Source organism: Schistocerca americana, chromosome 2, assembly GCF_021461395.2.
Source record: "Schistocerca americana isolate TAMUIC-IGC-003095 chromosome 2, iqSchAmer2.1, whole genome shotgun sequence".
Lineage (NCBI taxonomy): Eukaryota > Metazoa > Arthropoda > Insecta > Orthoptera > Acrididae > Schistocerca > Schistocerca americana.
Window position 1 is genome coordinate 369,022,367 of NC_060120.1, and position 23,440 is coordinate 369,045,806.

The 23,440-nt window shown below is 40.0% G+C and overlaps 1 protein-coding gene across 1 annotated transcript in view; it reads right to left on the reverse strand.

The window, feature by feature from the left end:
* LOC124595014 (28S ribosomal protein S7, mitochondrial) overlaps positions 1 to 23,440 on the reverse strand; it is an 88,455-nt gene that overhangs the window by 4,704 nt on the left and 60,311 nt on the right. Inside the window, exon 5 of the mRNA XM_047133563.1 lies at positions 19,414 to 19,551. Within this exon, the coding sequence (XP_046989519.1) occupies positions 19,414 to 19,551 (138 nt within the window). The remainder of the gene's footprint in view (positions 1 to 19,413; positions 19,552 to 23,440) is intronic.

A 23,440-nucleotide genomic window follows, 5' to 3' on the forward strand; every position in this document is an offset into this window, starting at 1 on the left:
AGTGTAAACTAATTCATTCGACATTGCAGTGAGAGACCACATTTATAATCCATTGAACAAGCAAACAGTTAACCATCAACTGCGAATAACGCCAGGGAACAGTGACCGATAACATCAAAAACCACTGATATCTCGACCAGTAACAGTTACTGTCATTTTAAGGCCTTATCCAATTTGTTCCTTGAAAATGACAGGGGTTTACATGTGGAAATATCGGACTTTTGACGAATTCATCCAGCTGCATTCTTGCATATTAGAGCGTACAAAAAATGTGGTGGGAGAAGCTTAACTTCTCCTTGGGCAATATGTTGAACATTAAAGTCTGTGTAATTTAAAGGATACAAAGTCCTAATCAAAAAGGCTAGGAAGTTCTCATTATTATGTATCAAACTGAAATGTTGACAAACATGTTTTTTAAACCACAAGTCTTTAAAACTAAGAAATATTATTACTTTGTTCCACAGTCTACATCGAAATAGCGCCATCATGTCTATTTGAGTCTGTTTCCGAACAATCTGATTGTAAATTTATGGTGATACGTTCAAGGCTTATATCCACCATCACTTCCCTGTGAAATTATTCTTTCTGAAGCTTTTCAGCATGCACAGATGTGCCCACACTACAGGTGGGATGTTGTCTATTGCCTCATGCGCAAGCGATTCAGTGAATATTATCTTGAATGTGTTTTCCTTCTCCCATATAGCCTTATCCTTTGCTCACATTAATTCCATAGTGCTACACTGACAGTGATGCATGGGTAAACGCAAAACTGTGTGACCCCATTCACGTGCAAGGAAGTCAAGTTTGTACGTTCTGTCAAGTGACCCATATAAATTAACAAGCTGCAGGACATCGGCACGAGTCTAGTTTATACTGTGCTTAGTATTTTTATTTTTAAGTCAGGGAAAAATATCCGCTTTTCTGGTGTTTATACTTGGTGTTTTCCCTGTAACAGTTTAATTATAACTGACAATGACCAACTTCGAAGCAAGGTATGACAAGAATTGTGAATCACATCACGAAACTAACAGTGTTCATTTCCGAATGGTAGTCACTGCTGTTTTTCTTATACGCAAATACAAGTTTACTCTCAGGAACGAAACCATAGGAAGATTCAGCATGCAGAATAATTATCTGAGAACCTGTTCCTATGAAAACTTTAAAACCGCCAGTACCAATACGCATTTTCCAGCAGAGCTTCCTGGAAAGCTTCTAATTGGCCCATATTCCATCAAGGTAGTACACTGCTGAACTACCTCCTCCTTTTGTATCATGAATCTTTATATGGGATGTAGTTTGTGCTGCACCTATGTCACTTCTTTGAACAAAAAACTCTATTCTTAACATATCAGGAACCAACGTCTTTTACACTGATGAAGCATTTACCACTAAAGCTATTTTTCTCCTGCATAACTGTAACAAGTTTTTGTAATGTTGGGCATTCATCATTCACATGGAGTACTTTAAAACAACGTTGTTAATACCATCCATTTGTGTTACAGGTTCCTTGTGATTTTGATGCTTTCCAGGTGACACGAAACCAAATTTTCCTGCGGTTCCTACAGCTTTGGCACTTTCTTTTACAGTTCTCTTTATATTTCTCTTGCTGATGCCACACGGCTCTGGAGTCAGTTTTTGTGAGTTCAACTGTCAACAGTAGGAGACCTGCTTTCAAATTCAGTTATTGCCATCACCTGGCTTTTTTTTAATCACACTTAAACATTTATATTCACACCTACACAGCTACAAAAAAAAAAAAAAAAAAAAAAAAAAAAAAAAAAAAAAAAAAAAAAAAAAAACAACTGACAGTTGAATGAATAATTTGATTGTCGTGAAGTGCAGCATGTAGAAGAGAGATTCTTGTTGCTAGCTGCTTGGAAAGAGAATGCATATTAATGGCTGCCAGTGGCTAGTGGAGGGGGACGCGCAGAACGGCCTTCCAACATGATGTGGACTTTAGTTGTATAGTGTAATGGATAGGGTAAGGCACTGACATATGTAAGGTTGTGGGTTTGGATCGCGTCAGGTACTTTTTTTTTTTAATTGAAATTATTTTGATCATTATTTTCATTCAACTAACTGGTTTAAATGCAATTTTTTATTTCTGTTCCTTCATTACGTCAGTTTAATCATCATATCAACTGCTGCATTTGCTCTCCTTTTTCTTCCTATCATTCTTTTCCTGCTTGAAACCTTTGTTCTCATGATTTTAATTAATTTTAGGTACTAATTACATATTAATATCTTTCATTTAATCATTCTATTTTCCATCAATGTCATTGCATTCATTATTTCTATTCCTCATTTTGCTTGAATTTCATTATCCTAATAATCCCTTCAGAATCTAAGTGTGGAATTGTGATTGCTGAAAATACTGGAATCTGAACTTTATGCAATACTATTGTTTTGCAATATAGTTTTACGTTTATTCTTATGTGCCAATGTTCAATATAATGACATAAAAGAAACAAAGAAAAAAAGAGAACAAATGAAAAAAATCATATGGTGATTAAAATGATGCGACAAAGGAGTGGAAATAAAAAATGTACATTTAAAGCAATTAACTGAATATAAACAATGATCAGAGCCACTTCAATAAAAATTTAAAAATGAAAAAATTTAAAGAACCTGACAAGATTTGAACCCATGACCTTCAACACATGAACAGCTTACACTAGACATTACACCACACCACCTATCTGCAAAATTCTTCTCTTTTAATGCTACTGAGCACCATGCAAAATTTCAATTTTTTTGGTGATTATTTGCAAATGAGTGCCCACCAGTGTGAATGCCTGCAGCGTGTGATAGCTGGGATTTTAACCTTCCTCACCATATAGATGGTTTCAAAAAGTTGATCCCACCACTGGTGACCCCTCTTTGTGAGTCCAGGCCTTCGTCAAAATTTAAGCATCCAAGACGAATCGGTACATCTGACTCATTGCTCCATAGTGTCAATGGTAAACCAGTTTAGAATTTGCAAAGGCCATAGATCAATAATACATGAGGATGAAAAATGAGGATACTAACCTAGAAGATGCTAACTCCTTAAGGTTCAGTCCAGACTAAGTATTCACAAATTCTCAATAAAACTGACAAATTCAAACCTCTATAAATGATTACACTGAGGGCTTAAATACGAAAAAAAGACCAATTATTTGTCTGTAACAAGTTAACAATGATATGAATAACTGTAAGTCCATTCTGTTGTATGAAATCTGTTCAAAAAATTGCAGAACATTTGTAATTCTGTGCCAATGGTGTGTTGAAGCGAAATGTGGTTGGCATCCCTGCACATGCCTATGTTTAATGTGTACCTGCCAGAAGTTTCGTTGTTGTATGTCTGTCAGTTATTGTTCAGTGCTGTATTGAGTAGAACATTGTGTCGCACACTTTGCAAATTTCAAGATGGCGGAGGTAAAGGAGCAACATGTCTGCATTAAATTTTGCATGACTCTCAAGAAACCTTTACAGAGGCTTACCAAATGATGCAGGAAGCCTACAGTTATCAGTGCTTAAGTCGTGTTCAGTGTTATGAATGCTACAGTAACGCAGCATCTCTGTGAGTCATTCAATGCCGTTACACAAGCAGCTCCATGGTTGTGGGTGTATAACCGCAGCTATTGTAATTGTGGTGATGTTATAGATACGCTTGGTCTTGGATCTTTCAACACTCAAGACTTTACAGCATACCACACATTTCAGCTGTCTGAGGTTTTCAACAGGGACATTGGAACCTCTTATTTTATTTTTAGTATGCCTTTAATTTTAAGGACTCGTGACATTCATAAGGATAATGAGACTGAGTCTGTTTATGTACGGTTTAAAGGTGTCGTTGTACGTGCAATTTTAAGAACAGTAGCTGATTTTACAGTTTATTATAAGAAGTGAAATAAAGAACTTTGACCTTGGGGATAAAAACTACAACAACACACTGAGCTTTCTAAAAGCCAACAAGTGATTTTTCTTGGTGTTGTAGCTCTCAGGGGCACCCTGGGATGCTCTTTGTGTGAGGCACCTCTGGGCATCTCTGTGAGTCGCGGCTCATGATTTGTTGTGCAACACTGACACCAAACCTCCAGATGTCGGGCACTCATATAGTCATATCGGTACCAAACACTGAGTGTTGATAGAGTATCAATCAAAGCACTGATCTAGTTCATGCTGTGTACTGTCGTCCATGAGAAGATGTGTAAATGGTAATTAAAAGTAACACCAGAACTTTGGAGTATAGGCAAACTGTTCTTGTGAGCTCTGAGTGTGAAGATCTCTGGTAGTGAGTTGGTAGAGGATCAGATCGTTGTACTAAAGGTTCCAAGTTTGAAACCCATAGGTGAAATTTTTTTTAATAGACTATGCATGAAATTGTTATATGGGTGAAAATTTTTCTGCTATGTAAAAGGATGTTTAGGAATTTATAGCACTGTTCTTTTGGCAGTCTGCTTCCACTTCATTAGCTGAAAATAGCAAACCTATAGCATACATTTGTATAGATAACACCACACCTATCCATACAAGTATACTCTATAGGTTTACTACTTTCAACTAATGAAGTGAAAGCAGACTGCCAAAAGAACATTACTACAAACTCCGAAACATCATTTTACATGGCAGAAAAATGTTCTCCCATATAACAATATCATGCGTAATCTGTTAAAAAAATATTGTGGGTTTCAAACTTAGGATGTTTAGTACGATGATGTGACACTCTAACCAACTCATCCAATCTTCACATTCAGAGCTCACAGATACGGTTTGCATATACTCCGTAGTTCTGGTGTTATTTTTAATTACCATTTCCACATCTTCTACTGGAGAACAGCACACAGTCGAACTAAAGTGGCGTTTTGGTTGATACTCCATTGACACACAATGTTTGGCACTAATCTGAGTGTCTGACATCTGGAGGTTTGGGTGTGAGCTGTACGAAAGGTCAGGCTGCTTGTGCAACAGCACTGAACATCTTACAGAGATGCTGTGTTACTATAGGAGGAGAAGGCATTCGCATGGTACTATTTATAAGTCTATTGACAATTTATCAATTAAAATGCAGAGCCAATTAGGAGCTCGACCTGTTCTGCACAGGGCATTATTCTTTGTTGGAGGTATTTTGAAGTTTATGTTGACAAAGAATGATGTAGCTCAACATGGTTGGGGATGGATAACCACAGCTATTGTACATTGTGGTGATTAACAAAGATAAGCTTGGCCTTGACTCTTTCAGTGCTTCAGACATTATTGCATATCACACATTTCAGATGTCTAAGATTTTCAACAATGACATTGGAACCTCTTATTTTATTTCACGTTTGCCTTTAGTTTTAAGGACATTTAAAAATGGCCAGATGGAAGTTAACGACCGATGCATGTTCAATACCACTGCTACCATGGTTAAGGACATTTAAAAATGGTCAGATGGAAGTTAAAGATGACTCTCATTCAGGATGTCCTTCAACGTCTACTGACGATGTTCATGTCAGGAACAGCAATGTGTATCAATTGAAGACAGACTGTCTGAGAGATTGCAGAAGAATGTAGAACAGCAATGAAATTGTGAGTTACAGTCGAAGACTGACTCTCTAAGAGATTGCAGAAGAATGTAACATTTCAGTTGAATCATGTCATGAAATCCTGACACAGCATCTTGGAATGCATCATGCTGCCACCAAATTTGTCCCACAGGTCATGAGTCAAGACCAGAAAGACCTTCGCCTCGCAATCTAAGAAGAGCTTTCAGATCGCACAAATGAGAATAGTATGTTCCTTCAGAGTATCATAATTGGTGATGGGACGTGGGTCTACAGATATGATATTGAGACCAAGGTTCAATCTTCACAATGTGTCCAGAAAGGTTCTCCAAGACCAAAAAAAGCTTTTCAGATCAGGTCAAATGTCAAAGCCATGCTGATACTTTTCTTTGAGTCTGAAGGATTAGTTCATAATGAATTCGTGCCACAGGGACAAACTGTTAATCGACGGTACTATTGGGACGTGTTACAATGCCTGGAAGAAAATGTGAGAAGGAAATGGCCTGAAAAGTGGCGAGACAATTCGTGGCTCTTGCATCACGATAATGCACCTGTGCATTCATCCCTGTTGGTGCGTGACTATTGCCCAAAAAACTAAATCACTGTGCTGCCTCATCCTCCGTACTCTGCAGATATGGCCAAGCAGAGTTTTTTTATTTCCAAAGTTAAAGACCCTGCTGAAAGGATAAAGATTTGCAACGATGGATGACATAAAAGAAAATTCACAAAACGCAATTTGCGCGATTCAGCAAGCGGCATACCAAGAGTGCTTTCGGAGGTGGAAACAGTGTTAGGAGTGGTAAATTTTTGAACATACTTGATTTACAATATGGCTATAACTTCAATTACATCATATGAAAAGGGACGAAAATGCAAAATTAAGGAAGCTGAATCTAGGTTACAAAAACGGTTTTCTATTTTTTACCAGTAAGTTGGAATGCAGAAATAATATGTAGAAACAAGTCTACCCAAACTATCTTTGATATGAGGAGGATATTGTTTCATTGCACAACTGCATTTGAACAAGGAATGGAAAGAGCTTGGATGATCAATTATGAGACTAGGCCTAAAAGTTAACTACAACAAGATAGTAAATATTAGTAATTAAGTTATTCAAGCAGTTGATGAATTTGTGTGCTCAAAATAACTAAAGGAAAAAAAGTAGATGGACACTGAAACATATAAACAATAGTGTAAAAATTGTTTTCAGCTCATTTAGGAAACTGAATATCATATTAAAAAGTAAAATCTACTGTTTGCCTGAAATTCTAATAGCATGCTGGTAATATTACATGGGAGCAAGACATATGAACTGGGTAATGGAACACGGAGAAATGACATCGGTGACCAGATAGGAAAAAAATGCACTCCTAATGCTAAAATGTAATACAAAAAAGTTCGGAAAAGGCCCTTACCCATTAGTGACAATAAACTTTTCTAATTTCTGAAGAATATCTTCTATTCTTTTAACCATTTTTGCTATTCTCAGTGAGATTTTGTATCACAATTAGTAACCCATCTACCCCAAATATCCTTCTTGTTAAGTATCTACTTGATAAATGACAAATCTAGATTGATGCTCTATGTTATCCATTTTTCCCTTAACTACAATACTTATCAGTACAACTTCCAGTTCTATCAGCCTAGCTTTAAGTACAGTACATCCTCCGAATCTATACAATATACTTGTTTATCCATACACAACCCCTGGTCGCAACCCCTTAACTCACTCACAATTACTTTTCCTTTGAAGGCATCACCTATAAACAAATACATGGTATGGCCATTGGCACCCGCATGACACCATCCTATGCTCACAAATTCATGGGCCATCTAGAGGAATCCGTCCTAAAAACCCAAAATCATAAACCGCTCACCTGGTTCAGATTCATTGATGACATCTTTGCTGCCTGGATCAAAGGTGATGACACTCTATCCACATTCCTCCAGAACCTCAACAAGTTCTTCCCATTTGCTTCACCTGGTCCTACTCAAACCAACAAGCCACCTCCTAGATGTTGACCTCTGCCAAAAAGATGGCTACATCAGTACCTCCATCCATATCGAACATACTAATCACCAGCAATACCTCCACTTCAACAGCTGCCACCCGTTCCATGCCAACAAGTCCCTTCCATAAGCCTAGACACCCGTGGTCGTTGCATCTGCAGTGATGAGCAGACCCTCTCAAAATATACCGAAGGTCTCACTGAGGGCTTCACTGACTGTAGTTATCCTCCCAACCTTGTACAAAAACAAATCTCCCATGCCTTATCTTTCCAGTCTCCCACCACCTCTCAAAGTCCCGCCATCCGGCCACAGAGGAGCATTCCCCCTGTCACTGACTGTAGTTATCCTCCCAACCTTGCACAAAAACAAATCTCCCATGCCTTATCTTTCCAGTCTCCCACCACCTCCCAAAGTCCCGCCATCCGGCCACAGAGGAGCATTCCCCCTGTAACTCAGTACCATCCAGGACTGGAGCAACTGAATTACATTCTCCTCCAGGGTTTCGATTACTTCTTGTTGTGCCCTGAAATGAGAGATGTCCTGCCTATTATCCTTCCCGCCCCTCCCACAGTGGTATTCCGCCATCCATTGAACCTATGCAATATAATTGTCCATCCTTACGCAACTCCTACTCCCAATCCCTTACCTAATGGCTCATAACCCTGTAGTAGACCTAGATGAAAGACCTGTCCCATACATCCTCCAATCGCCATCTACTCCAGTCTGGTCACAAACATCACCTATCCCATCAAAGGCAGGGCTGCCCATGAAACAAGTCATGTAATCTACAATCTGAGATGCAACCACTGTCCTGCATTCTGTGTGGGCATGACAACCAACAAGCAGTCTGTCGGCACGAATGGCCAACGACAAACTGTGGCCAAGAAACGATTGGACCACCCTGTTGCTGAGCACGCCGTCTCCCTGCAATATATCGTACGTTCCTGTAACCCTCCTGGCCTCAACCTTCATTAGTCACTGTCCTTATCCATCCAGCCCCTTCCCTGTTCCCATTCCAGCAGTACACATCCCTCTATTCCACCAATGCACCCAGTCTTTTTACATCTCTCCTTTTCCACTACCCCTCCCCCCTCCTCTCTGACCTCCATCTCCCCTCCCCCCTGCTCTCCATCTAACCTCCTGACTGCACCTAACTGCCCTAACCTCTCTTCATCTCATCCTTGCATGCTCCCCAGCAGCACTTCACCGTCCCCCATCCCTACTCTGCTTTCCCTACCCCATCTTCCTCCTTACCCACATCCAGTTGCCTCTCCCATCATGCACTACTGCTGCGGCTCGCAGTGTGGCTTCAGCTGTTCAGCTGCCAGAGGCTGCAGTCATGTGTGCGTGAGTTGCATTTGTGTGTGTGTGTGTGTGGGGGGGGGGGGGGTCTATTTGATGGGACTCAGCATCTCCACTATATGGTGAGTAGCAACTATCCTTTCATAATATTGTTACATAGTATTAAAGAAGAAGTTATGGTTTGTTAATTGATTACAATAACAATGTTTGAGAAAAAATGTATTATATTCATGAAGGAACTTGACTTCACCTATCAGAGTCCCAGAACTTTACAGTTTACGGTTCCTATATATCATATGACAGAAGGGGTGGTAGATGTAGTTGGGTATGTTCAATTTTTCAAATACACTGCCTAAGCTTCATCCCCCCCCCCCCCCCCCCCCTCCCAAGAACCAAGGACCTTGCCGTTGGTGGGGAGGCTTGCGTGCCTCAGCGATACAGATAGCCGAACCGTAGGTGCAACCACAATGGAGGGGTATCAGTTGAGAGGCCAGACAAACATGTGGTTCCTGAAGAGGGGCAGCAGCCTTTTCAGTAGTTGCAGGGGCAACAGTCTGGATGATTGACTGATCTGGCCTTGTAACACTAACCAAAACAGCCTTGCTGTGCTGGTGCTGCGAACAGCTGAAAGCAAGGGGAAACTACGGCTGTAATTTTTCCCGAGGGCATGCAGCTTTACTGTATGATTAAATGATGATGGCATCCTCTTGGGTAAAATAGTCCCCCATTCGGATCTCCGGGCGGGGACTACTCAAGAGGACGTCGTTATCAGGAGAAAGGAAACTGGCGTTCTACGGATCGGAGCGTGGAAAGTCAGATCCCTTAATCGGGCAGGTAGGTTAGAAAATTTAAAAAGGGAAATGGATAGGTCAAAGTTAGATATAGTGGGAATTAGTGAAGTTCGGTGGCTGGAGGAACAAGACTTCTGGTCAGGTGAATACAGGGTTATAAATAAAAAATCAAATAGGGGTAATGCAGGAGTCGGTTTAGTAATGAATAAAAAAAATAGGAGTGTGGGTGAGCTATTACAAACAGCATAGTGAACGCATTACTGCGGCCAAGATAGACACGAAGCCCACGCCTACTACAGTAGTACAAGTTTATATGCCAACTAGCTCTGCAGATGATGAAGAGATTGAGGAAACGTATGATGAAATAAAAGAAATTATTCAGATAGTGAAGGGAGACGAAAATTTAATAGTCATGGGTGACTGGAATTCGGTAGTAGGAAAAGGGAGAGAAGGAAACGTAGCAGGTGAATATGGATTGGGGCTAAGAAATGAAAGAGGAAGCCGCCTGATAGAATTTTGCACAGAGCACAACTTAATCATAGCTAACACTTGGTTCAAGAATCATAAAAGACGGCTGTATACATGGAAGAAGCCTGGAGACACTGACAGGTTTCAGATAGATTATATAATGGTAAGACAGAGATTTAGGAACCAGGTTTTAAATTGTAAGACATTTCCAGGGGCAGATGTGGACTCTGATCACAATCTATTGGTTATGAACTGTAGATTAAAACCGAAGAAACTGCAAAAAGGTGGGAATTTAAGGAGATTGGACCTGGATAAACTGAAAGAACCAGAGGTTTTACAGAGTTTCAGGGAGAGCATAAGGGAACAATTGACAGGAATGGGGGAAAGAAATACAGTAGAAGAAGAATGGGTAGCTCTGAGAGATGAAGTAGTGAAGGCAGCAGAGGACCTATGGGTAGAAAGATGAGGGCTAGTAGAAATCCTTGGGTGACAGAAGAAATATTGAATTTAATTGATGAAAGGAGAAAATATAAAAATGCAGTAAATCAAGCAGGCAAAAAGGAATACAAACGTCTCAAAAATGAGATCGACAGGAAGTGCAAAATGGCTAAGCAGAGATGGCTAGAGGACAAATGTAAGGACGTAGAGGGTTATCTCACTAGGGGTGAGATAGATACTGCCTACAGGAAAATTAAAGAGACCTTTGGAGAAAAGAGAACCACTTGTATGATTATCAAGAGCTCAGATGGAAACCCAGTTCTAAGCAAAGAAGGGAAAGCAGAAAGGTGGAGGGAGTATATAGAGGGCCTATACAAGGGCAATGTACTTGAGGACAATATTATGGAAATGGAAGAGGATGTAGATGAAGACGAAATGGGAGATACAATACTGCGTGAAGAGTTTGACAGAGCACTGAAAGACCTGACTCGAAACAAGGCCCCGGGAGTAGACAATATTCCATTAGAACTACTGACGGCCTTGGGAGAGCCAGTCCTGACAAAACTCTACCATCTGGTGAGCAAGATGTATGAGACAGGTGAAATACCCTCAGATTTCAAGAAGAATATAATAATCCCAATCCCAAAGAAAGCAGGTGTTGACAGATGTGAAAATTACCGAACAATCAGTTTAATAAGTCACGGATGCAAAATACTAACCCGTATTCTCTACAGACGAATGGAAAAACTGGTAGAAGTCGACCTCGGGGAAGATCAGTTTGGATTCTGTAGAAATATTGGAACATGTGAGGCAATACTGACCCTATGGCTTATCTTAGAAGCTAGATTAAGGAAAGGCAAACCTACGTTTCTAGCATTTGTAGACTTGGAGAAAGCTTTTGACAATGTTGACTGGAGTACTCTCTTTCAAATTCTGAAGGTGGCAGGGGTAAAATACAGGGAGCGAAAGGCTATTTACAATTTGTACAGAAACCAGATGGCAGTTATAAGAGTCGAGGGGCACGAAAGGGAAGCAGTGGTTGGGAAGGGAGTGAGACAGGGTTGTAGCCTATCCCCGATGTTATTCAATCTATATATTGAGCAAGCAGTAAAGGAAACAAAAGAAAAATTCGGAGTAGGTATTAAAATCCATGGAGAAGAAATAAAAACTTTGAGGTTCGCTGATGACATTGTCATTCTGTCAGAGACAGCAAAGAACTTGGAAGAGCAGTTGAACGGAATGGACAGTGTCATGAAAGGAGGGTATAAGATGAACATCAACAAAGGCAAAACGAGGATAATGGAATGTAGTCGAATTAAGTCGGGTAATGCTGAGGGAATTAGATTAGGAAATGAGACACTTAAAGTAGTAAAGGAGTTTTGCTATTTGGGGAGCAAAATAACTGATGATGGTCGAAGTAGAGAGGATATAATGTATAGACTGGCAATGGCAAGGAAAGCGTTTCTTAAGAAGAGAAATTTGTTAACATCGAGTATAGATTGAAGTGTCAGAAAGTCATTTCTGAAAGTATATGTATGGAGTGTAATACCCTCAATTCCATGTATGGAAGTGAAACATGGACGATAACTAGCTTGGACAAGAAGAGAATAGAAGTTTTCGAAATGTGGTGCTACAGAAGAATGCTGAAGATTAGATGGGTAGATCACATAACTAATGAGGAGGTGTTGAATAGGATTGGGGAGAAGAAAAGTTTGTGGCACAACTTAACTAGAAGAAGGGATCGGTTGGTAGGACATGTTCTGAGGCATCAAGGGATCACCAATTTAGTATTGGAGGGCAGCATGGAGGGTAAAAATCGTAGAGGGAGACCAAAAGATGAATACACTAAACAGATTCAGAAGGATGTAGGCTGCAGTAGGTACTGGGAGATGAAGAAGCTTGCACAGGATAGAGTAGCATGGAGAGCTGCATCAAACCAGTCTCACGACTGAAGACCACAACAAACAACAAGCTTCATCTATTATTTCCACTATTCTTTCATACAGGGTGAGATACTGCCAGCCAATGAGTTCAAATGCAACAACAGCGCCTCCTGTGACACTAAATTTTGGCATCGCTAATTTCTCATAATTTTCACCCCGACTGAGTTTCATGAGCTGCACAATTCAAATTTCATGGATAGAGTTTCTTAATGCCTGAGATGTACACCTGTGTAGCCAGCCTGAATACCAAGTGTGTCATCAACAATAAATTTCAGTCTTCTTCTACTTCTGCAGATATTGTGGTAGGCCTATATGGTGAAGGGAAAATGATGGTAGAGAGTGATAAAAGTTAAAACACCCTGTCTCACTTGGAGAGAGTGATAAAAGTTTCAGTTTCAGAGTGATAAAAGTTAAAACACCCTGTCTCACTTGGATGACCATGCCATAAGCTGCAAAGGTTGGTTCACATATGATGCCAGTGTTGCCTCCAGGGTTGTGGAAACCAGTAGGGCTCTGACTGCCATGTGGCGCTCTGGCCTGTTACTCTGACAGTGGTTCAAGTGATGCATCGATTAACTGTGTGCCTTGTGCCTCATTTACTACTCACTATAGTGTATACAATGGATCAATGAGTGTTCTTGTGTTGAACTATGCAACAACAGAGTTTCAGATGTCAACTTGCCTTCACATAGAAATTTTCTGATGTCCACATTCAAAATGATTCAATGACACATAGATTAGTAAAGAAATTTCAAGTGACTGGATCCATGTTGGACAAGAAAGGTCTAGAAAACCAAGCATTTCAAGCAAGAATAAAATTCACAAGTTAGAAGCAGTCTCAGAAAGAAATTCAAGAAAATCATAGCAATACTTAGCACTCCACATGGTGTCCATAGCATCAGCTCACAGAGCTGTGCACAAACTTAAATCTCAGTAACTAATGGCAGTACATTAAGTGGCAAAGTGGTCTCTGATTGGTATCAGTACTGCAACTGGCTATTTCAGCCTGTGGACGACGGAGTTTTCTGTTGAAGCATGGCTGCATTTATCAAGGCATGTGATGTTGCACAACAAGCAATGTTGGAGATTTAGAACACACCTGTTATATCAAGAGCAGCTGCATAATGTGAAAACTGGAGTATAGTATGTAATTACTCCAATGTGAATTACTGGACAACTCTTTCTCAACCAAATCATAACCTCTGATGGGTATGTGAATGGTATACTGCAATCTTATCTCTCTGTGTTTTCCAGAAAACTAACAGGTAGTGAAAAGACCTATGGTTATTTCATGCAGGACAATGCAAGAACACATGCCATCAATGCATCTAAGGCAGTGTTATGAGATTTTTTAATGGTAGGATAATTGATTAGCCTCCTCGTTCCCCGGCTCTAAATCCATGAGACTTTTATCTGTGCAAAAATACCTATAAACTCAGAGAGGCAGTATTCAGCTTGCAATCTCGTGAAAATAATGGGAAGCTTAATTTAATCACATGCTTCTTAGTTTATACTCACCTAATGGAAGACATACAGAGTCATGAGGCAGCTGCCATGGAAATTAGCTGATACACATTTAATGAAAGCTATAGGCATGCCTTTGTGTTGTTCGTATAACGCCCCGTACACTAACACTGGAATAATTTTAGGCTTCCTGTTGATTCACAAACCTCTCTAGTGTCTTAGTAACATCGCTGAAAACCAAGCTGTTGGGTGCCTCAATTTCATACTCCATCCATTCATCCCTGGCTATTCATCCCTACTCTTTTCTTCTTGTCAACAATGTTGCCGACTTCCTTCTCTCCAGCATTGCTTCATTAAATTATCAGGAGACAGACCACAGCATACTGCTTTGTTCCCACCAACTGAAACATCTTATTTATACTCAGGTTCAGAGTGAATTTTCTCTTTCTACACAATGTACAATTTCCTCTTTTCCTTTTTCCCTTCTCCTGATTAAATATGGAAACCATGTGATGCATTCATTCTGATGCTGCTGTTAGCTGTATTTTACTCTTTCTCTTCATTAATACAGCCTCAAATATACACATTGCCTCACAAGAAAAGTGAAGTGCCCAGAAGGGGATAACGAAACAAAAGGAAAATTCAAAGGTTGAGAGAGTATGTGATGGTATTTCAGTCATTAAAAAATCAAGTCAAATTTACAAAGAACTTGGCACTATGAGTCCACTTATCAGTGTTAGGTTGCTCTCCCTCTTTGTTGGATGCATGCATTGATTCATTTGGGGAGGGTGTCACAAAGCTGTTGTATCCTCCTCCTGAGGCAAGCCAGCCCACAACTTTTGTAACTGACCCTTGATATCCCAGGTGCTGGGACTTTCATGAAATTGACGTCTAAGCTGGTTTCAAACATGTTGTATCGAGGACTGATCTGGCCACGGAAGTGCCTCAACAACATACAGACAGTTTACAGACACAAATGCCATACGTGGATAAGCACTGACCTGCTGACGCCATGATACTGTCACATGAGGAGTAACACCTGATGATGCAGGATGTCTGTGACATACCACTGTGCCATCAGAGTTCTCTCTATCACTACCAGCTGTGATATGAAAACATTGAGGGCTCCCCGCACAGTGACGCCAAGAGAAATACCACTCTTTATCTCAAAAATATGGGAAGACTGACAGACCTCTCCTCCATGTTACCAACATACCCACCTACGATGGTCATCAGGGGTAATGCCGAACCATGATTCATTGCGGAAGACAATGCAACATCATTCATCAGCAGTCCAGGCTTCCTGGTCATCTGGTCACGGCAGCACTCCAAATATAACCATTTCTGTTTTGGTGTTAATGGCAGCATACACATGGAATGGTAGTTCCCTAGTTCAACTGCTGATAGAATCGGACCAATGGTGCAGGATGACAGGGAATCTGTAATTTGGTGTGGTCCTGTTCTCCACTCAAATTCCTACTCTGGTTGGTCCTGCATTTGGTCCTTTAATCATTGGTTTCTGTTTTGTCTAATCAGCACTCTCCTCAGGCTGTGTTACCTCTGTGACTCCCATGATTTATCTGCCTCCCTTTTCTACAAATGATGAGCCTGTTTGAAGAATGGGACACATACGAGAAATGTCTGCGACAACACTTTCAACCTATGAGGATTACTGATGCTATTTAATGTCCTGCCTTGTTCCTGTCATGGCTATCACCAAGAATGTATCAAGTCCTATGTCAACTTGCAGCTTCACAGGATCCTCTTCTTTGACATTTGACCAAATGTAAGAACTTCTCTTCAAAATACTACTGTAAATGCACTCATGTTATCACATCCTGGGTTGAGTTTTACTACTGTAGGAAGCAACCACATCAATTCTATCGAGCACGGGTGTCTGAACTCTGTGGGTTAAGCCGTCATTGTCATTTTCTGTCTGATGTGCATAAAGAGCCGTATGGTGAGAAATGCTATCATTCATTTAGCTTTGGATTGTGAGGTGTAAGAGAGAGCCCTCAAGTGTGAAAATCCATGCCTCTCCGAGGTTTTAGCTATTGCACAATCGTTTGAGGTGTCGCACGCTGCAGGTAACCAAATTGAGTCATGGTGTGAGGTATTACCAATCCAATCCTTTCCTCAACATGCTTCAGATAGTTCACAGGGGGAAGACATGATCACTGCGTCAAGGCTGCCAGCCTTGCTCCCAGCAGCAGCTGCACTAACAAAGTAAACAGACCAGTAAACAGCAACATATGCATACCACGCTCCCATCCTCCCCTTATTGTTTCATTAATCATGAGCACTGGGACTGCCCAAAATGCTGGGCACCTGTCATAACTGCAACAAAAATGGTCACATTGCTTCTGTTCATAATGCAAAAATTCAGCACACATTGCTTCTGTTTGTAATGTCATATTCAGCATGACAATCCCAATCCAGATATGTACATAAATATTGTATCAGCAATTTCTGTTATGCCAAACAAGCTTTTCATTGATGTTATGGTTTTTTGTAAAGTTCTGCAGATGCAAATGGATACAGCAGCTGTGGTAACCTCGTTAAACTCACAAACTTACAAGAACTTGAGCTGCCCTCCACTTCTCTTTGTGTCACGAAACTTAGTAGGTTACAATAAACAGAGTACAGAGAATGTTTTTGGATTAGATGCTTTTGAGTTGTTTGGTTTTAACATTTCAGATGAAGTGAATCTAGTGTCCTAACAAGTCCCATATACGCAGTTAGATGCATTATGTTCCGAGTTTTCCTCTTTGTTGTCTCCTGGATTGGAGTGTGCCAACAATTTTCAAGCGCACATTACCATGAAACCTTCTGCTCGGCCTCATTTTTTCTGGGTGTATCTGGTTCCAGTGGCACACAGGAAATAAGTTAAAGGTGAATTATATCACCACATGTAATCTGGCATTCTTCGGCCAGTTGCATCAAGTGAATGGTCTATCCTCCTTATTTACAGTAAAGAAACCATCGGGCTGCTTATGCGTCTGCGGCAATTTTAAAGTTTCTGTGCATGCACAATCTGTAGTGGATACATATCTGATACTGCGCCTGAACAAATTCTTTGCAAAGTCATAAGGTGGTTAATATTTCTCAAAAACTGACAATTCAGATGCCTATTTACAACTCCCTTTAGATACAGTCACAACATACGTTGGTTGTCAATACCCCTTGTAGACTGTACCAATACTTGCAGTTGCCTTTTGTAATCATCAGCGCTCCCACTATTTTTCAACATTTTTTGGAACAACTTGCAGTGTCTGTGCAGGGTTGTACAAACTATTTGGATGATACTTTAGTTTCTGGTAGCTCCACTGAGGACACTTACAAAATACACTTAAAAAATCTCCTTATTCTTTATTTCTGTCCTCCAAGTGGTGGGGTTGAAGTGTAATTTAGGAAAAGTCAATTTTTTCAACTTTCTATCATTTATCTTGTATTTGAAGTTTCTCATGAGGGTCTCAAATCCCTGCATCAACATGTTTCTGCTGTTGTATTGCTTCCACTCCCAACATCAGTCAAAGGGCTTCAGGTTTTTTCTGGGCAAAGTCGCCTACTACCATAAATTCTTGCCTGGGGCAGCAACAATTGCACAGCTGTTATATGCGTTGCTGTAGAAAGGGACTCAGTTTCGCCCCTGATGACCGGCTTGTGAAATCACATTTTCCACCCTTACACCATGTTGCAGTCTGCGCCCTATTTAGTGACATAACAACCAGGCTCAAATTAGATATTCTCAGACAGAAAAGGAAGTTTTGGCCATTGTATATGCTGTGAAGAAATTCCACGTTTTTCTCCAAGGTACCAAATTCCACTTGGTCACTGATCATAAGCCATTGGTTTCCTTATTCTGTCATTCTGCGTAATTACTAGATAAAGCAGCACATAACATTCAATGTTCGTCTATTTTCCTTTCGCATTACAACTACAAGATTCATTTCCACCCCAGGAATCAACAAGCAAATGCCGATGTTTTGTCCTGCCTGCTGGCCGGTTCGAACCTATGATTTGATTACGAAGAATTGTTTTGTTTCCACATTGATGTTGCCACATGGCAGACAGTTGATGGCTTTCCTGTAACTAACATGCAGATCATGAAGGCTGTAGCTTTGGATCCTGATTGTAGAAGATCATAGTTTGCTGGATTCACCACCTTCTCGTGTATCCACCCCCTCTGCAAGTATTACATCTTTCGAAATCGATTCTCTGTTGTGGACAGTGTTCAGGTTTTAGACACAGATCACACAGCCCCTTGGGTAGTGATCCCCTCACTGCTTTGTTCAGAGGTTCTCCATTTATTACATGCAGGTCATTGGTGTGTATGACGCACAAAAGCGTTGGCCCATAGACATGTATTTTGGCCCAGTTTTAATGGTGACATTACCTGCCTAGTTGCGTCTTGTTCACAGCGTGAGACATACCAAGCACTTCCCTGGACGTCACTGTCTCCTTGGCTGACACTGTCCATGCATGTGATCGTTTACATGTGGATTTCACTGGCCCTTTTCTCAATGCTTATTGGCTGCTGGTTGTTGTCACATATTCTCATTTTCTGTACGTTGTTCGTTGTGCTTCCACATCCACAACTGTCACCATCAGAGCCTTGGCCAAAATTTTTTCACTCAAATGCTTAGCCAAGATGTTTAGTATCTGATAATGGTCCACAATTTTCATCACAAGGGTCTGCAGCATTTTGCAATGCTCATGGTATCTGTCACTTCCTTGCCCCGACATTCCATCCAAAATCTAATGATGAGGTGAAATGCCTAGTGCGAACATTCAAAACTCAGATGAAAAAGTATGTTGCCAACTCTTCATCCCACGTTGCCTTAGATCGGTTTCTCTCCTCATACAGTTTCATGCTGACTGATTATAAGAGCCCAGTGGAGCTATTCTATGGGTGCTAGCCGAGGAAGCAGCTGCACCTCCTGCATCCTCCAGCTGGGCATCAACCCATGCACCCACTGTGGCTTTTCGGCCAGATGTAGCTGTCTGAATGCATGGTTTCGGACATTGCCCTAAATGGATTCCAGCTGTTATCGCCACATGCCGGGGGCAGCGTCTCTGCGACATCTAAATGGAGGTCGGCCTCTGCTCGAGGCACCATGATCACATCACTGCTGCTTCTCTACTCCCGCACGGGTGTGACCATCCATCCTTGGTGGCCGAACCAACAGTTTCTCTATTGCTTCTGATGCCATGGTCAGGAATGCTGTCACCTGTTCCTGAGCAACTGCTGATAACAGTATTATTAGCACTGGCAGCACCAACACCAGAGCCAATGCCTAAGGTTGACATGGAAACAGCCCCAGCATCGCCATTCGACCACGTTTTTGTTAAGTGGTGTATATTATCACTGGCCCAAAGTTAAGTAATAAAAACATGAATTCTCACTGTTGAGGTTAGATTTTAAGTTTCAAAATTTACGCAAATGAGATCATTGTCAAAAGACAGTACCTGATTATTTGCAGCATCCACTAATTCCCACGCAAGCTTTTCTGGAAAATGAACTGTGCGTTCTTTGTCTTTAGCTGCTTCAATTAACCATTTCATAGCCATGAAGTATGAGCGCTTTTCAGTGATAGGCACAGGAACCTGGAAAGCCAAATTTCTTAACATTATATTCACTTTTTAATAGTATGTCACATATTGAATAGCAGTTGTTCATGAGACATACAAACGTTTAAACTCTTAAGAATAAGCAAAGGAAATTACAGAATGAATGAAACTTTATAGCACTGGTTCTTAGAAAATGATTTAACTGATATCTGCTTTCGGGAAGATTACACTCAACAAACAACTGAAGTTTCAAATTTTGTGTAATAATCGTGTTGTTTTAGTAAACATACATCTTCCTCCACTGGTTGAGGTTACAGTAGCACTCCATGGGTAAACTGCAAAGGAATCTTTGTCCACATCCACATATATTTTCAGCAGCCAGTGCAGGGCATGATACAGTATACTTTGTTTGAACACTAGCAAATGTTAAAAATTAAACTATGCTGATAAAAGAAAGTTTAAAATGTAAGTCATCAAGTCTGAGCAAGCGTAATGCAACAAACTTCAGAATCATGAGAACTAATGCTTGGTTAGTCTCAGTTACTTTATACTACTACAACAAACAATATTGTAAAATGATATGTATGGCCTCCACAATTCATTGCAGCGAAGATTTTTGCATTGCAGTGAGGACTTTCAGCAGTTTCTCAACACCTCTGACACTAATATCTGTTTCACTAATCTTCTCAGTGGTACGAGGATCAAATTGGGGCAAGACTCCTGTCTCGTCTGTGTGTGACTGGACACTAGCTTTGGTGATACTAATAGCCTTTATATATACACAGAATTTCTTTGCGTTTTGCAAGAGATCTTTCAACAGCATTCTGGTGTGGTAGCCACTGAAGGCTTCATACATGGCTCTCTTGATAGCCAAACGTGTAGTCTCTGTTTCTTTACAATGATTGTATAGTATGGAGGATTCCTCCTATCATAAACCGTTCTACTGGTTACAAATCCATCCACTGTGTTGTCAACTATGCTGGTATAGTTCTTCTACATGCTCCTGTCCTGTACCAAAAGTTTAAAGTCCTTCATGAGATATGACACTACTACAACTTTATCTATCTTACTGAACATTTAAATCTGTCTACATGTTTTAGTTGTCCTATGTACTTTGATTGTCATTGTTACTACAACTGCCCCTTGATCAATGATACCACTTTCAACTGGACATTCTACTATACGTAGCACTTTGTAAAACATTTTTCATTCTAGAAGCTTTATAAGTAGCCATCACTTAAACTGTCTACTTTTCGTTTGTACAAAACATTACATTTTTAAAATATTTTAAAACCACTTGTACCTCAAGCAATCTGAAAAAAATAGTAATTCCCATCTTTTATTCTTACAAAGGGACCTTACACACTGAGTGTCTTCCATTTTCTACATACTTATAGGATTTGAAACTCAGTGCACAGACATCAGTTTCGTAAAGCAGTCTGATACAATTTTCAAAACCAAACTTGAACATTGTAAAACTTTCGAGTGCATTAAGTACAACACATCTGTGAACTATTAACATGGCAGTCAGTAGTTGAGTGCATTGTATAATTGTATATTTGCTCTTTTGATACTTGTTAATAGCAAAAGTTTTATTAACAAATAGAAATATGAAATCGTAAATATTCAACCATAGTTTTTAATAAAAATAATCTTTTTATTTTTAATTACCACTAGTACGAAAATGGCAGTATTCATAATAAATTAAAATTTGGTACACCAGTGCAAAACATTGAATATAAAAGAATGTTCTTTTTCATTTCTAGAGACTGAATAATATTACTGAAGTACATATTTGTTTTCATTTAACAATAAGGCAGTTAGCATATTTGTACCAAACTTTAATTTATCTTCATTCAAGCAGTAATTAAAAATAAAAAGATGTTCTTTTTATTAAAAAAAACTATGATTCAATATTTGTTAGTTAAGATTTCCATTTGTTAGTAAATATGACATTTAAATGATAACATAACAACAAAAAAATTGCAACTAGCAAATTTCGAACCAGCAACTATGCAGTTACCAGACTTGTATATTACAGTCTGAGCTACTGATGACTATATTAATTATTAACAATTGTTTTGTACTAAACAGCACTAAGAAATCTTACCTTGGAAAGAAATTTTTTTGAGTTGCGTATGCGCTCCTCCTCCCCCCCCCCCCCCCCCCCCCCCGAACTGCTTCACACTGCCCTAAGAAATTTATGTATTTGCACTGACCTTTAAATCTTACAAATACGAAGAAAACTGAAGAGGGCCAGTCTGCCTCTACGGTCTCTCTGTTAGATTAGCACAACTGATGGGATCATTATATATTCAAGTATAAGATTATGTTACTTAGGTTGTGCATATGCATTTTTAATCACTGTCCTCATTTTTCAAGGAGATCTAATTTCTCACATTCTATAACACTCTAATGCCTGAAGTTTATTTTCTCACGCGTAAACTTTCATGATAGCTTCATATCATCTTTTTGGTTCTTATTATCTTCGTGCTTTATATCTTAACAAATTACCAGACTGCCACAGACAAGAGACTAGTACAACCCATTCAAGAGGACTGCTCTGGTATTTGAGGTCTCTGTCAATTAGTCTTAACAGTAAACACAAAATAATTTAGAGAGAATTGAAACAGTTTACTGTAGTTCAAAGGGAAGTGTGAGAGGGATGCTTAGGACAAGAAAAACGGAATTGTTGGAAGAAAGGTGACATTATCGTTGGGAAAGCCTTTAGGGTAGAGTTAGAGAGATGGCAGTAAAGGCAACTCATGCAATAGCTCTATTGCCTCCATCATATGGTCACCATCTCCACTTCTATGTGTGAACGGGTTTGGATAAAGAAAGTCTACTACTAATACAGAGCACCATCTACTACATGCTAAACACAGGTTTGCAGAGTTTATATGTAGATGATTGTAATCTATTCTGGAAATGACAGGTCTTTGCTTTTCACATTTAGCACAAGTGTAATGTGCTGCGAATACATAGAAAGAAACATCCCTTATCATTTAGCTACAATATAGCAGGTCAGCAACTGAAAGCAGTTAATTCCATAAATTATCTGGGAGTATGCATTAGGAGTGGTTTAAAATGGAATGATCATATAAAGTTGATTGTCGGTAAAGCAGAAGCCAGACTGAGATTCATTGGAAGAATCCTAAGGAAATGCAATCCGACAACAAAGGAAGTAGGTTACAGTACGCTTGTTCGCCCACTGCTTGAATACTGCTCAGCAGTGTGGGATCCATACCAGATAGGGGTGATAGAAGAGATAGAGAGGATCCAACGGAGAGCAGCGCGCTTCGTTACAGGATCATTTAGTAATCGCGAAAGTGTTACGCAGATGATAGATAAACTCCAGTGGAAGACTCTGCAGGAGAGACGCTCAGTAGCTCGGTACGGGCTTTTGTTGAAGTTTCGAGAACATACCTTCACCGAGGAGTCAAGCAGTATATTGCTCCCTCCTACGTATATCTCGCGAAGAGACCATGAGGATAAAATCAGGGAGATTAGAGCCCACACAGAGTCATACCGACAATCCTTCTTTCCACGAACAATACGAGACTGGAATAGAAGGGAGAACCGATAGAGGTACTCAAGGTACCCTCCACCACACACCATCAGGTGGCTTGCGGAGTATGGATATAGATGTAGAGATGGCGATGTACTCTTTCTATGGCGTCAATCAATAAACTATTCTCCCAACCAATTTCAATAACAAGCGACAAACAATCAGTTATCTTTAAAGGTAATGATAAGGCAAAGGATTAATTCGATTGGTAGGGCATGTTTTGAGGCATCAAGGGATCACAAATTTAGCATTGGAGGGCAGCATGGATGGTAAAAATCATAGAGGGAGACCAAGAGATGAATACACTAAGCAGATTCAGAAGGATGTAGGTTGCAGTAAGAACTGGGAGGTGAAAAA